This window comes from Thermobia domestica, chromosome 5 (genome assembly GCF_964235325.1).
Source record: "Thermobia domestica chromosome 5, izTheDome1.hap1.1, whole genome shotgun sequence".
In the NCBI taxonomy this organism is placed as follows: Eukaryota; Metazoa; Arthropoda; class Insecta; order Zygentoma; family Lepismatidae; genus Thermobia; species Thermobia domestica.
This window is the reverse complement of record NC_137458.1, coordinates 266,022,788-266,038,845: the sequence shown is the minus strand read 5'-3', so window position 1 is coordinate 266,038,845 and position 16,058 is coordinate 266,022,788. Positions and strand designations below refer to the sequence as shown.

Sequence of the window (16,058 nt, the reverse complement as noted above, 5' to 3'; positions counted from 1 at the left end):
AAAAAAAAAAGGTCATTTAACGACCACCTTTTCCAAATTGCACCCCATATCATGATACTAACACTGCCGTATTTCACCGTGGGATAGTGGTGAATCACAGTTTGTCGATCGCTTTCATATCCACTGTTGATCGGTGTCCGAGAATTAGCAAAATCGACTTTTATCGAAAATTGCGACATGGTTCCAAAACTGTTGTGGCTTGTTTTACATGGTGGTGCTAATTGCGTCTCCGTGTCATTTATTGTTTTGTAAGTAAAGACTTCTATCTGGCGGCGCGTTGGTACATCCCTACACTACATAAATACCGCTGGACGGTTTGTGCTGATCCGTCAACCTTGGCTGCTAGTGTCACCGGTAGATTTGAAAGGGTGACTTCTTTGATTAAGGATGATCGTACGTTTCAAAGTGTGGAGTTGGTTCTACTTGAACTGATTTTGGATCGACGTATTTCTTTCCATCTCATTTAAACTGCACTACAATTCTTTAGCAGTGCTAGCGGTACACAACATATTACTTGTGGAATTAACTTCTAGCATACTCTCAATGTCCAGTTATGCGACCTTGGGTAAGCTTCTTCAGCTTTTCACGTGCGCGTGACGTAGTTTCAAGTAAAATTTCCTATTATTATATAAAATTCACTTCACTTGATTTTCCCAGACTTATTCTCCTGTGATTTTTTTTAGAAACAGTACAAAGTGAATTGAAAACAGTTACAAAATATTAAACGATTAAAATAGGGAAATTGATCAAGTTTTTCTAAATTTGTTTTATGTGTATTCTATCAGGCCTTGTTTCCATTTTGTACTAAAACACAACAACACACTGAGCAAGGCTATGTGATAATATACATATGTTTTGTTACATATTATCACATAGCCCTGCTCAGTGTGTTATTGTGTTTTGTTTTATACGAGAGAAAACCAAAAAGTTCTCGCTCTAATTTTTATGATCCAGATGTACTAGGGTTGTGAAGTTTCGTCCATTGATTCTTCCCTCTCCATGTATCCGCCTTCCTTAGCCACTCTTTTCTTACATCTATGGGACACTCGTTTAGCCAGATTTTTCTGCAAATCTGCAGATTTTGGCGGAAATGAGTTTTTGTTTTTAGTAATAACCTTACCAAAATCGTGAAAACATCTTTCCTTTAACTAATCCTAATTCGGAGAAAAGGTAGAAGTGAAAGGTATTAGATGAGGTTAATACAGTGGGCAAGTCAAAGGTTTATATCTCCAATGACAAGCAAAGTGGCTGTTTCTATAAGAACTGTGTATATTATTGTCAACTAGCAGTAATACATTTTTATAGCAAGCACCTTCTTTTTTCTTGATATAGCCCCACAGTTTTTATTGTAGAAAGTATCCATTCTTAGTATGCTTGTGTTATCGTAAATGGTAAGTAAATATCACATTTTAATTGACCCAAGTACAGTCATAACTTTGCTGCGTGACGTGCGCACTTAAGCATTTTGGAAATGGGTGATGATGTTTTAATTTCTTTGGTTTCAGCATTAAATGAATATATCCAGCTTTTATCCATGGTCACTAATTTATTTTAAAAGTCTTTCTCATCTGTGTCGTGTATATCAAAACTGATAATGCAGCTTGTACATGTTGCTTGGTTTTTAAGATATCAATCTGAAAAATAACCGTAGTTACATTCATGGTGTCATACAATATGTTGTACATCGACTCCTTACTGATGTTAACCTCTTTAACTAAGAAATTAACCTTCGTCCTCGTGCGCCGTATTGTAGATTTGTTTGCACCCATTTGAATTATCTTTTCAATCATTTGACAATATCATACGATGGACATTCCGCACCATACACAGCTGATATATTTTCGTGAATGATTTGTGCAGATTTCCTTTAAAAATGTGGGATGATCATAATTCGATGATCAATTTTGTCATATTATTACTATCTCTTACTTTCGTGGCTTTAACTCCAGTTCCACAAGACCTTCATGATACAAATGAATAACTTCCGGATTGCGAAGCAATAACCTTAACTATCACACAATTAACGTTTTAGAATCATTCTAAATTATTATCATTGCATTTTGAAGAAGTTGATTTTCTTTGCATTATCTTTTATTTTTAACGTTCATGTTTAGTAACATGATCATCTTTGAGTAACATTATCATCTTTAAACTTAAGATAAGTATTACTTGTCCTCTCGACAATTACAGTCATAATATCAAAGTTCATATTCTCTCTGCTATGTTTATAAGAATTACAGTTTTTACCAATTTTATGATGGCTTGCATTTTAAGTATCCCGGTCATAAAAAGGTTTACATCAATTGGAAAACACCAGGTATATGTGTTATTAAGATCTGTATGATGCCATGCGTATAACATTTCACAGACATAAAAACACAACAAAAACTAAAGTAATTGAAGCTTGCTCCTTTCATTTATATGTAAAAATGCTCTATTTTTAGGATCTTTACTATCTGGATTCTGGTTATGTTATGGCTGTAAAAACTTCTTGCAAAACACCCCAAACATTTTTTTTTTTTTTTTTTCATGATAACCACAAAAGCTTCACATAGTGTATTCAATTTGGAAGAGTAAATACTGAATAAACTCGGTTTACTAATCGGTTTGAAGAGATCAAGATACAACTCAACTTGGACAATCTCAACTGACGAATAGAGACAAAACCTAACCAGACTGTGTGTTGCAGTTTTTCTTGCTAAGGCAAGTCATTCCAGTAGAAGTCTCGCGTGGCATAATGGCCTTTGGTAAAGGTTGACTTGCTTCTTTGATCCTCCATGGGAGTTCATGTTACATTCCATGGTTGTTGAAGTTCCATCGGGAGTTCATGTTACACTTTAGGCTCACATCGTATATACATGGGCTAATAATAGTAATAATTGTTAGTCAACTTAGTGTTAGTAATAGTATTATTATAAATGATTCATTAATACAATTAATTTTCAAAGGTTGGTTTTAAACCTGCTGGTGGCATTCGTACTGCCAAGGATGCTCTAAATTGGCTTGTACTGATGAAGGAAGAGTTAGGAAACGAATGGATGTATCCTAATCTCTTTCGATTTGGAGCTTCTGGGTTACTAGTTGACATTGAACGGCAGTTGTATCATTATGCCATGGGAAGGTACGCTGCGGCCTATGAATTTCCAATGGGATAGAACACTTCAAAGGTGAGTTAAAAAAATAATAAAACTATTGAATCATTACGTGAGCATGCAATTTTATGGCCGTTGAATTAAATACTTCATAATTCGTGTTGGTATAAAAACACCAGCGCAGAAGAGAATAAAAAAAAAAGAAGTAAACTACCTACTTGATGTTCGCTAGGAAAATTACGGTAATATATTTTTTTATTAAGAAAAAGAAATTCAAATACAACTCGAGCCAGTACAGCAGAGAAAATACAGGTTTTTAGGGGCCGCGGTGGCTCAATGGTAGAGCATTAACCTCTGGTGCATGGGGTCCCGGGTTCAAACTCTGCTCCTGCCAAGTGAACTTTGTGGTGAACAAACACCATATGCGTCGGTTTCCTCGGGGTTCTCCCGTTTCCTCCCACTTTCTTCATTCCACCATTTCATACATTTCTCATCATCACCGTCTCCTTTAACCTAGCTGGCATAACCGTTGGACGTAAAACTCAAAAGATTTCGTTTTATTTCATTTCATTTCAATACAGGTTTTTATATTGATCACTTTTCTAACTTATTCAACTTATCGTTGCGATTTGTATTTTCGGTTATTTAGTTTTTGTGATATTTTAAAAGTAGATTGAGTGGTAGGTAGCATTGGCCAAGATAATCTAGGTTTTGGTGAATGTTAATTAAGGTTAATCTAAAGCTATGGAAAAATGGCGTCAGAAGGAGGTACACTTTTTTACTCACAGGGGTCATAGTTTTTAGTTCTTACGAAACTTACAAAAATAGATGGCGGTGTTCTCGTACGCAGCTTGAAAGATAGGACAAGATCTTTGAGTTAGAAGTATATCTTCCCTGCTTTATTTTCTTTCCTCGCGAAGGGTGGGCAGACGTTGTGGGATGTCGTTTGTCTTCGACCTTGGTAAGAATTTTCTTTTTCGATACCTCCGTCCCTCTAAGTAACCCAACACCACCGACCACTGTTTAGTAAAATGCAGCTTTTTTGGAAGGAGAAGTTCGAAGCTAATCTTACCATTTCTTGTAAAGAACGCTGAATTAGTGAAAATGTCGATTAGGCCTACTGAGAGCACTTTTTTTTCGGTACTTGCAGTATATATATATTCACATGATGCTAGAATTGCAATTAAATAGACATTTGCGCAGCGTAGATTTAATAAAAAATGTCATAAACGGCAACTCAAATTGAATACAAGAACTTTTAGTGTCGTGTACAGAATGTTATAAAGAGGAGTTGAAGTACCCAAGTTCATATCGTATGCCATTGATCCGTACAATATAGTAAAGGGTAAAGTACGTACACAAAATTTTGAATTCTTTATCTAATATAAGGGTTTTGAAACTTGTTGCTCCTTTAAAACTTCATTTACTGGAGACAGAATGATGTTTAGCGAAAATGAAATACAAGGAAGAGCGATGATAAAAATATAAATATAATGAAGAAAGAGAAAGAAAAGAAAATAGCTTTAACAGCAGGATTACCGAGGGAGAGGGAGAGAGAGAGAGAGAATAGTGTTGTATTTATGAAGATACAATAGTTATTATCAAATACTTGAAATTAATGTAAGAAGTGAGTAAATTGTTAGTCCATTGTAGAGTGGTATCTTATTTGCAAAAACAGGAAAATATCAATGTATAAATCATAGCAAATCACTTCGTAAATAAATATTTTACATTAGATTCCCAACAGTATTATATAAATTATTTCTCATGGACAGGAGTAGTATACACTTCGGAGCAGGGGCGGCGATTAGGGGGGCAAGAGGGGCAGTTGCCCCTCACTTTTTTTGAAGTAACCCCCCAATGTATATAGTTCCATTTGGAAATGTAAAGTTTTAGTATGTATTACTGGTTCATAGAAAAAACGGTGCCATATAATATTTGCCGTTGCGTGAGTACTACGTATTGGTTATTTGTCTTCCCTGCTATATTAATTGTGTTTTAATTGCAATTCAAAGCAATTAATGCAATTGCGCATTTCTTTAAATGTCGTATCATATGCATGTAGTATTTACTGTCTTTCAGTTTCTAAGAGTAATAACACACATTTAATAGCATGTGTGGAATTAAAAATATAAGTTGTTCATTAATCCCCAGTTTTAATATAACTTCTACAAAACAAGCCTCATTATTCATTACTATGATTAATATTATCCTTTCTATGTATTTGTTTTGCAAATTTGTTACTAAGTAATATGATCACACAATTTTATGGACAGAATTTTAAGATGTTCATAAGCAAGGAATCAAATCTCTTCTTTAATTTCGTTGTTTAAGAGTACAAAGGGCTAGTACCTACTTGCGTTGCTCTTGTCAATTTACTTAATAAAGTATGAAATACGAAATTATTATTAAGTATTCTGCCTTGTAGCAGGTCCTAAGACTAAAGAGGTTTTTATTTATTTATTTATTTATTTAGACTGGAAATGTTTCTTCTACGTTTTTCGATCTTCAGCTTCCTCTTTTAACTCCCAATATTTCTTCTGTTTCTCAAATCATCGAACAGTTGTGTTCTTCTTCTTTCTATTCCTCGCTTTCCTTCCATCTTTCCTTCTATGGTGGTATGAAGAAGACAATTTCTTCGCAAGATGTGTCCAATTCAAGTGACCTTCCTACGAAGAATGGTGGCTAGAAGTGTCTTCTTCTGTCTTATCCGCTTTAAAACATCTTCGTTTGTAGCTCTCTCTGTCCATTTTATTTTCTCTAACTTCCGTAATGTCCAAGTCTCTAAACCAGAGAGTCCAATGTTCCGGATATAGCACTTGACGAACTTCTTCTTAAGTCCAATATTGAGCCTGCTAGTTAAGAGTGATCTTTTCTTGTTGAATGCTTCTTTGGCTATGGCAATCCTTGACCTGATCTCTTTAAGTACGATCTTGATCTGATCTTGAGTTACAGTAAGCGTCTCGTGTCAAAATTGGCATTGTAAAGTTAATCATATCATTTAGTGAAGAAAATGTGCCAAGTGGATTTCTCTATTTTATATTAAGTACATACTACTTAGTTAATTAAAAATTAGAAATAAATAAATAAGATAAAGCTCAAATTAGCCACTGAAATCCTTGAGAATAAATAGTTTTCTCTCATTTAATGTTTTGTTCAGTTCTAACAATCAGCAAATAAATTATTTATGATCTTGAATTAGCAGCTTTTTCCTACTGCATGGTGAGGACGCAGAAATATGTTGAGTGGTTTTAGTCAGTTTCTCCAGATGCATGTGCTACGTACCTGTGTAATATTTCTTAATTAAACCTCTCCCTTAATATATATCCCTACCTCTTCGACCTTTTTGCTTGTGATTTGTATTTGGTGTACAAGTAAGATGTTAAAATCATTCTTAATTCTTTATCAAGGAGGAAGAAACGCTAAATGCTATTGAGGTAAATTTTACACAGATCTTGATGCTTTCTTGTGTTGTAGGAATTACTTTATAAACATCATGATTTCTTAAAGTTTACGCATTCTATTAATATCTAGTCTTCTCAGCTCTTTTTTGGTAACAGATTCAATTGCATTTTGTTATTAGAGTTCAGTGTCCGATTCAACACCGTGGCTATGTGAGATTTGGACGTACAGCTTAACATGGAATCCGAACTACATAGGCTCCCACCAGGAATCGAATCCGGGTCTCGCGCTCCAAAGACGCGTTTGTAATAGATTGAACATTTTTGTAAACGTTAATAGTAATAATCAAGAGAAATGCGATGTTTAAAGAAAACTTGTATTATTTCGTATATAAGAATATTATTTGATTTTGTTTTCAAATATTTAATATTTCTGCTTCAGTCTTTTTTTTTTTTTTTTTTTTTCATTTATGGAAAGTATGACAAGATTTGAAAGTGTTTTGTCTCTCTCTCTCTCTCACTTTCCCTCCAATCATGAAATTGTATGTTTCGAACCTAATGAAATGTTCAGTACATGGAATATAAATTAGCTATCTAACAAGGGACATATGCGAAACGTGACAGCTAGATATATATGAAAATTGGTATCCTGACTAATCGTGGATCGCTAATCATCGTGATGATAATTATTCGGTTCGGAAATGCCTTGTTTATCCGCTATAATACGTATACCAAGCAGTGACCGGATGAGGCTGTGCCGAGTTATACTCCAAAAACGCTGGAAAAAGGTAGAAAATTAAAAATGTGTGCAGGTAACTTGATACCTACCTGAGGGGGAGACGCGACCAAGAACACGGTAGTAATGTCACGGAAGCAGTGTTGCCATCCCAACACAAAGTTATAGCTTTTCAAATAGAATGTATATCATTTTATTGCAGTAAAACAAGTGGCATAAAACGTGAAAGAAAACAAGCAGAAAGTGGGTTTTCAGTGTTGCCAAATAAGGGAGATATGAGGTGTAAAGTTGAGAAATCATCGAGTACGTACAATGAAACAAATGTATAACAACAAGAAGTATGCAGAAGGAACAAATGTACAGCAGGGAATAAACCACAGTATGCACAGCATCCAGTGACTATCCCGCCAAGTGAACTTTGTGGTGGACAAACACCGTGTGCGTGGGTTTTCTCGGGGTTCTCCCGTTTCCTCCCACTTTCTTCATTCCACCCTTTCAGTCATCTCTCATCATCACCGTCTCCTTTCGCCTAACCGGCATAACCGTGGGACGTAAAACTCAAAAATTTCATTTCATTTTTTTCCTGTGACTATCGGGCTTGATACGTCATGTCGAGTGTAGCTGGGGCGAGAAATGTGCGTATTTTGTCATACTGTGACTTTTCTGTTGTATGTATTGGTGTATTATAATTAAATACCTTGCACCAGTATATTACTGGTAACCTGAATGTAGTGTGTTTTATCTTCATCGTTGTCTCACATGCTAACAATACGTTTCCTATACTCTCGACTGAGACCAATCACAGTTCATTAATCTTTGCGAATCGATTCTGACGCACTTTCTTGTCACAGATTTGTTATCTTTCGTGTCACAACTTTATGTACTCTTTTCAGGCGGTACGCCTTCGTTTCTGTGGTTTGGAAGGCATATAGGATTTTATATAGTGTTGCAATCCCAAGACAGTTCGTTTTATAGCTCTCGGGAACGGTTCTTGATATCGATTCCACACATACGCCATTAGATTTGATGCGCTACAGGAAGAATTGTTGTTCACGTTTCCACATAATGTCTCATGAAACTTCTTTCTATGGCAGCTCTACCATGTGCCCGTTTTGGGTGAATCCTGTATCAAGCTCGTTAGTCACTGGATGCTGTGCATGCTGTAGTTTACTCTCTACTGTACATTTGTTCCTTCTACAGTCTTCTTCTTGTTGTACATTGTTCATTTCTCTGTACAGACCCCATAATTTCTCAACTTTACAGCATCATATATCCCTTATTTGCCAACAATGATAACCCACCTTTTGCTTATTTTCTTTCACGTTTTATGCCAATTGTTTTAATGCCATAAAATTGTATACTTTTATCTGAAAAACTATAAATTTGTATGGGATGGCAACACTGTTTGGGTGACACTACTGCCATGTTCTTAGTCACGCATCCTACTCTTGTAGGTATTAGCTTACCTGCATACATTTTTCATTTTCTGCCTTTTTCTGGTGTTTTTGGAGTATAATTCGATACAGCCTCACCCAGTCACTGCTTGGTATATGTATTAAACGTAACCATTTAATGCATTTCCGCACCGAGTGACTATCGCCACGATGATTGGCGATCCACAATTAGTCAGGGTACCAATTTTCATAAATATCTAGCTCTCACGGTTCGCATATGTCCCTTGTAAGCAGTATCGTTGTAATTAGTTTGAATTCGGTTCCTTAATTTCTAAGCCTATTTTTCTTTCCTATTGAAATTTCGTAAGACTATACCCTGGACACAAAATTCAGATAAACATAAAGGGAAAGATAACGTGAGCTTGTCACACCATATTTATGTGGTTCTATTTAGAGAAAACAGGAAAATTTCAATTAGAATTGTTACTTAAGCAGGATTCGAATTAGAAACGTGCTATGGAGGTTGGCTATCTTCCAGATGGTGCTATTATGTTATTTTGAATCTTATGGTACTGCTGTTTACCTGTGTATCACAAACGATCATTTTCGAATACGTTAGCATGGCGATATCTGGAATAGTTGATTAATTCTTGTGAAACTCATGAATTGAATTAATCGTAGTCAGGTCAGCTTTTTATCTTTTAGGTTTCTTTTTAAGATAGATGCTCGCCCTTCTGACATTCATAAAAGTAGGGTGTGATGAGGTTTGTTCTTGTGTTCGTTCTGCTCTTGTTTTAATCTGTCACGTGCGACTTCTATTTTCTCTCTTCTGTAAAAAAGTTGTTCAGGCAAATAAACTCAGACCATGATTCAAGACACGGTCATGTGACAGCCAGCGTAGTGTCTCAGTAGAAAGTTATGCATTAACTGTTGTGGACAGTTCCTATAAAATCACATGACAGACAGTAACTTTGTCTGCTGTGTGTGTTATGTACAGCAGGGCCGTGCTGGGATACTAATGAGGGCGGTGGACAAGTCTACTAAAAGGGCGCCAATACAAACGGGAATATATATATATATATATATATATATATATATATATATAGAGAGAGAGAGAGAAACTTTGAAAGAAAGTATGGGTGCCATTTTATATCAAAATCACCACCAAATTTGTTCTATTATTAACGTAAATAGCTAACCTCGAATCGAAATCCTACAGAAAAACTTTTTAGTTCCTGTAATAACATTTCTGTCAAATAAACAACAGAAGCTAAATGTATCAACAACTTAATATAGCACGCCTATGGACGCAGGAGGCTCATTGGCGCGTTTATAAAAGCTCTCCATTGATTTCTGTCCTTAGAAAACTGAACCAAGTTTCTACTTTATATTTCAATCTCTGCGAGAACCATTTTAATATTGTCCTTCCATCTGCGCCTCGGTCTTCCTAACGGTCATTTTCCTATTTGGATTTCCAGTTACTACTTCCAAAGCGTTTCTAATTTATTCCATTCTGGCTACATAACCTGACCATTTGAGCCTCCAAGACTTGATGACCCTAACAATGTTTGGTAAACTGAATAAAATTATGCAATTCTTCCTTATTAAGTTTCCGCCTTTCCCCATTCCCGTTCCTTTTGGAGTTCGAATATTGGTTTAAGAATCTTGTTTTCAAATACTTTCAGTCTGCGACTTTTCCCCCGAGTCAGTGACCATGTTTCGCAACCATACAGCACAACAGGTATGATTATCGGTTTATATTTTGAGCTACAAATCCATCAACAGAATTAGTAACAGCAAAATATTTTTAACTGAATAATAGCACGAAATCTCTGCTATCAGTTGACATTTTTTTTTTTTTTTAGTGATTATGGTTTTGGTCTGTTAATATTAATCCTAGATATTTGAAAGTATCCATTTTATCGAAAGAAAATATTATTTGGTATTTTAACGCATCCATAAAATGCAGTATTACGATCCCGACAAACTTCCATTTATTTAGTTTTCTCTGCATTTACTTTTAAGCCTATATCCCTGCAAGCGTTAATTAAGATTTCTGCATTTCTTTCTATTATTCTATCATTACCTATTAAATTTACATCATCAGCATACGCCATAACCTGGCAAATACAATTCAGCTCTAGGACCTGATTACTGTCTTTGATTTTCCTTATCGTGTTCTCCAGAACAAAGTAAATAATAATGACGACAACGCATCTCCTTGTTTCAGGTCATTCTCAACGTGAAAGCTCGTGAACAAGATTTCTCTACCCGAACCTTACTTTGGGATTCATGTAAACATATCTTAATTAATCTACCTTTTTCGGCATTGCAAATTCTGTAAGCATGTTGTACAATGTTTCCTCCTGCCAGAGTCTAAAGTCAATAATTGATGTGCCAGGATGTTGTATTCTCTCATTTCTTTTCAAGTATTAGTCGAATGGTAAATATCTGGTCGATAGTTGATCGATTTTTACCTAAATCCGTTCTGATAGTCCCCAATAATTTCATCTGCGTATGGAGTCAATCTTGCTAATACAATGTTTAAGAGGACGAATTGGATGTTGACAGAAGAGAAATGTTTCGATAATTATTAAGTCTGTTTTGTTGCTCATCTTCTGAACTGGAACAATGATTGATTCTCTTCACTCTTGTGGTAATTCTTCATTGTTCCAGATAATGAGAATGAGTTTGTGTATCTTGCTCTACAATTTTTCCCCTCCAGCTAAAATTAAGTCAACCAGAATTTCGTCTACACCTGGAGATGTGTGTTTAATTTTTTTTTTAAATAGCGACTTCTATTTCTGTCTTGTTAGGTTCTGGAATATACGGTTATACTGCATGCATATCACTTCCTCCAAGCGCATTAGTTTTTGGCTATGTGTTAAGCAAATCGTCAAAGAAATCTTTCCATCTATTTAAGATGCTATCTGTATCAGTGAGAACTGTTCCTTTAGGTTTCTTTAATATATAAGCACGAAGTTGATAGCCTTTCTTAAGTTCGTTGATGCATTTATACATGTCCCGATTGTTTTTGTTTTCACTATTATCTTCAAGTTAATTAATTTTAACTTTCAAAAGTCGCGTTTCTTTGTTCTAAAAATTTTAGAAATTTTCTGCCAGGTGACAATTAAATTTTATGCAGTTATTTCTTTCGGATTTTGTAGCCAACGCAGTTTCTTCTGTTTTCTCTTCTCTGCTACTTTAGTACATTCCTGGTTGAACCATGGTTTGTTCCTACGTATTTCTGCGTGCTCCAACATTTCTCTTGCTGAAATTTTAATGTTATCTATAATTTCAACCAAGTATCTTGAACACTAGTGCACTCCGAACCTTCTAAAACCGAAAAAAAAATGAAATCTTTGAGTTTTACGTCCCACGGTTATGCCGGTTAGGCTAAAGGAGACGGTGATGAGAGATGAGTGAAATGGTGGAATGAAGAAAGTGGGAGGAAACGGGACAACCCCGAGAAAACCCACGAACACGGTGTTTGTCCACCACAAAGCTTCTAAAACCGAGAATCTATTCGACACTTCAATCTGGTTCCCCTCTCACCTGACTCTCCTCTATTAAAAAAAAAAATTAAACCGCTCCGTTTTCAGATATTGAATATTTCCTATATTCAACGATATTCTCTCTCTTACTATCGCAATCAACTCCTCTGAACGACCGTACATCAGTTGTGCTAGACTGTTCTTTTCTGTTTGCTAAAACATGATCAGTTTGAATATGTGTTTTTCCATCTGATGAAGTCCAAGTATATTTATGAATGTCGCGATGTTGGAATTTTGTAATCTTCACGATAGGGTTTCTGGATATTGCACAGTTCACGAGTCTAACGTCGTTGTCACAACCTTCCTTATGCAAACATTTATTCCCTATAATCAATTTGAAAATACCCTCTGGTCCTACCTTCGCATTGAAACCGCCTAACAGAATTTTCATATGATATTGCAGGAGATGATCAAATACCCGTTCTATTCTTTCATAAAAACTGTATTTTTTTAATCGCCATCCTTATTTTCTGTTGGGGTATGTGCATTTAAAACAATAATATTACACAACCGACCCTTAAGAGAAGTAAAAGAAAATATATCATTAACAAATTCAACGTATGTAATTGCTGATATTACGTATTTGTGAACGGAAAGCCCTGTTTCTAGTTGGTAATTTTTAATTTGTTCCCCGTAAAAGAGCGTAAAATTTCCCGACTTGATTTCTCCATTTCCTTCTCATCTAACTTCCTGATATCCCACTAGGTCCTACCTCTATTTAAACTCATTTTTTACAAATTTTAACGCGCCTGTCCTATAGAGACTTCTTATATTTCATGTTCCAAATCTCATGTCGATTTTACTTTGCGGAGTTCGTGCCAAGTTATCAGTTCTGATCCGAGGATTCTGCGAACTTTTTTTTTTTTTTTTTTTTTTTTTTTTTTTTTTTTTTTTTTTTACAGGATGAGGTTGTTAGCCTCACGCCGGTTATGCCGGTTAGGCTAAAGGAGACGGTGAGGATGAGAGATGAGTGAAATGATGGAATGAAGAAAGTGGGAAGAAACGGGAGAACCCCGAGAAAACCCACCAGTACGAGGACGCGCCGTGCCGTGGTGACAGGAAGACCACATTTTACGGAAATTAATACAGCTATATTTCAGAAATACAACAGGTACTGATTATCCGAACATTGCTTTAAAACACACAGGAACAATCAATATGCTCGGATATATGGATGCATATTAAGACTGTGAAAGCTTCGATGCCGTAAAAATTGTAAATTAGAGACTAGTGTCAGTGTAGTATTACATAAATGCATCGTACGTTTGGCTATCCGAACTCTTCTTGATGTATCACATTGTTTCGTTTTATAGCTATATAACTTTATAATATTTTTGTAAGTAATTATACTGTATACCTGTTCTCTGCCAATAGCAACTGTATGAATTTATAATACAAAACTGAAATACAGAAGAATGAAATGAAAAAAAAGTTATATTTTATCAGGGCATCTTGTGTAAAGGGCGCCTGGTATTCTTCACAGGTTCTGTACTACCAGTCAGTATTTGAATTTATTAAACAAAGCTGGTATACAGGATAACTAAAACCATTTATCTATAAAGTGATGTTTCGTGGGGCGCCTTAGGTAAAGGGCGCACTGTACCTTTCACGGGTTCTTCGCCAACAGTAACTGTGTGTATTTATTGTACAGAACTGTGTTATACAGAAGAGTAGATAAAATCGTTCATCTGTGATGTGGTCTCGGAAGGGCCCCTAATGTAAAAGGCGCACTGCACCTTTCACGGGTTCTTTAGCAATAAAACTGTAAGAATTTATTACTAAAAATGTGTACCTTTACTTATAGTGTTATATTTCGGAGGGCGCACCGGGACACGTCCCGGTGTCCCGGTGGGCCAGCACGGGCCTGATGTACAGTGCAATAAAAGACCATCTGTTCACATTTTATTTGAATAACCCGTATGTAAACAAGGTTCTCCTTTTACACTAATACCTTTTACACTAAAATCATAGCGTATAATAACCACTGTTGCAATAAGTAGAAAACGTAATTTATTTTAAGAGAAGTGTAAATATAGGATTTTTCTTTCTCAACAGGACAGTGGCAGCAAGTTCACTAGAGATTTGTAACAAAGCTATCTCATGGTTCAAGAAAAAAGAAATTGAATTGCGCTGCGCAGACACGAAAGGAAAGTAATATACATATTATATGAATATGCATCAATTTTTATTATTATTACGCATATAGTGACGTTTAAATATTTTGTGGATGTACAGAATTACTGTAGTGTGATTTATTACAGGAGGGTTCTTTTTAAAATTATATTTGTTTAATGAGATATTATTTGTTTCGTATAAATACTCTTATACTGGCTACATATTGCAATTATCACTTTAATTGCAGTTGTAGCAACTACTTTTCTATACTACAAATACCGTAGTGTCAAATTTTCAACTGGTATTCTCTAGTCCTTAACTGCTTTTTTTTTTAAATATATATATATATATATATATATATATATATATATATATATATATATATGTTGTTAAGTTTCATTTATATTTTGTGTCCTTTTCAAAACTGGTTTTGTTCATTCAGTATTTACTGTGATATCTTATGTAAAGAATAGAATGAAATTTACGTTTGATGTAATATGAATTTGTTACAATGTTACTGTCATCATTATTGGGAAAATTGTACTCAATGTTGTTTGAAATACTAAAAGGTTGCTTAGTTGTTTTTTTTAAAACTAAGTACAATTAAAAAATAATATATTTTTCTAAAAAAAATAAACTTTTTTGAATAAAAATGTATTTATTTGTTTTTATTTAATAAACTACTTTGGTATGTTCCTCAAAATATCTTTAGAAATGAAATGAAATTCCTAGTTTTGCGTCTTATGTTTATGCCCTTTAGGCTAAAGCATGCGGATTATTATTGAAAATGATTATAAAATAATTCTATTGTACGTACCAGATTGTAGTACCTTCAATATTAATCATGCCTTTTGTCAATACTGTGAAGATGGAATTAAATCTCACAATGGTCTACAAACTTCATACATCCCTTACCTGCTATCGGAAACACAATTTCACCTAATGCAGGCGTGTTTAAATTATATGTGGCCATCAATATTTTTAAGAGGCTTTGTCATTTTATTAATAAATTAAATTTGTATATAAAGTAGAGGCGTATCTGCTGTTCCAGAGCTTTGTTACAAGCTTAAGTATATATATATATATATATATATATATATATATATATATATATATATATATATATAAACATTATGTACTTTAGAGCTAGATGGTCAGATTTAAATCCGACTTTCGCAAGTAAAGTTTTACTGATAACCATTATGGAACTCAATTATACACACAGATAGAAAACAAATAAAAGTTTATTGCCCCTGAGTTAAATAATACATACAAAATATAACAGTTGTACTTTTTTATGTTTGAGATAATGATTATTTAATATACAGCGTATGAAATTGGAATATACCGATATCTGTAAATAGGAGTTACAATGGAAGAATAAACTACAGGATGAGGAGCATCGAATCTTGATACAGCTACTGATTGGCCTCCATCGCTGTATGCGTAGGCTGTTCCTTGATTTCCAAATGCATCCCTCACTACCGTCTGACTTTGTGAACCAAACTGTAGTATGTAGCCGGGAGATGCGAGTGTCATGGTGACACACAGCCCAAGGATAATCTACAAGAAACAAAAACAAACAGGGTCAGACAATTTAGTGTAATACTTCGTACAATTATTTTCACAAATTCCAAGTTAATAATCTATTATCTATCGATAGTTAGATCCCAAAGAAAGTTTTTTCCATTCATTTCATCATTCTTGTTTTCAAAACTATAGAATAATAATGTACTAAATTCAGAATCTGGCCAGATAAAAGAAAC

At 34.8% G+C, this 16,058-nt stretch overlaps 1 protein-coding gene and 1 long non-coding RNA gene across 2 annotated transcripts in view; one reads left to right on the top strand and one right to left on the bottom strand.

The window, feature by feature from the left end:
• Dera (deoxyribose-phosphate aldolase) overlaps positions 1 to 14,949 on the top strand; it is a 35,505-nt gene extending 20,556 nt beyond the window's left edge. Inside the window, exons 7-8 of the mRNA XM_081760015.1 lie at positions 2,949 to 3,167; positions 14,233 to 14,949. Coding sequence (XP_081616141.1) covers positions 2,949 to 3,155 — 207 coding nt within the window. The 3' untranslated portion in view covers positions 3,156 to 3,167; positions 14,233 to 14,949. The remainder of the gene's footprint in view (positions 1 to 2,948; positions 3,168 to 14,232) is intronic.
• A 532-nt stretch (positions 14,950 to 15,481) lies between these two features.
• LOC145684840 (uncharacterized) overlaps positions 15,482 to 16,058 on the bottom strand; it is a 42,096-nt gene continuing 41,519 nt past the window's right edge. Inside the window, exon 2 of the long non-coding RNA XR_014131410.1 lies at positions 15,482 to 15,855. This is a non-coding gene — a long non-coding RNA (uncharacterized LOC145684840). The remainder of the gene's footprint in view (positions 15,856 to 16,058) is intronic.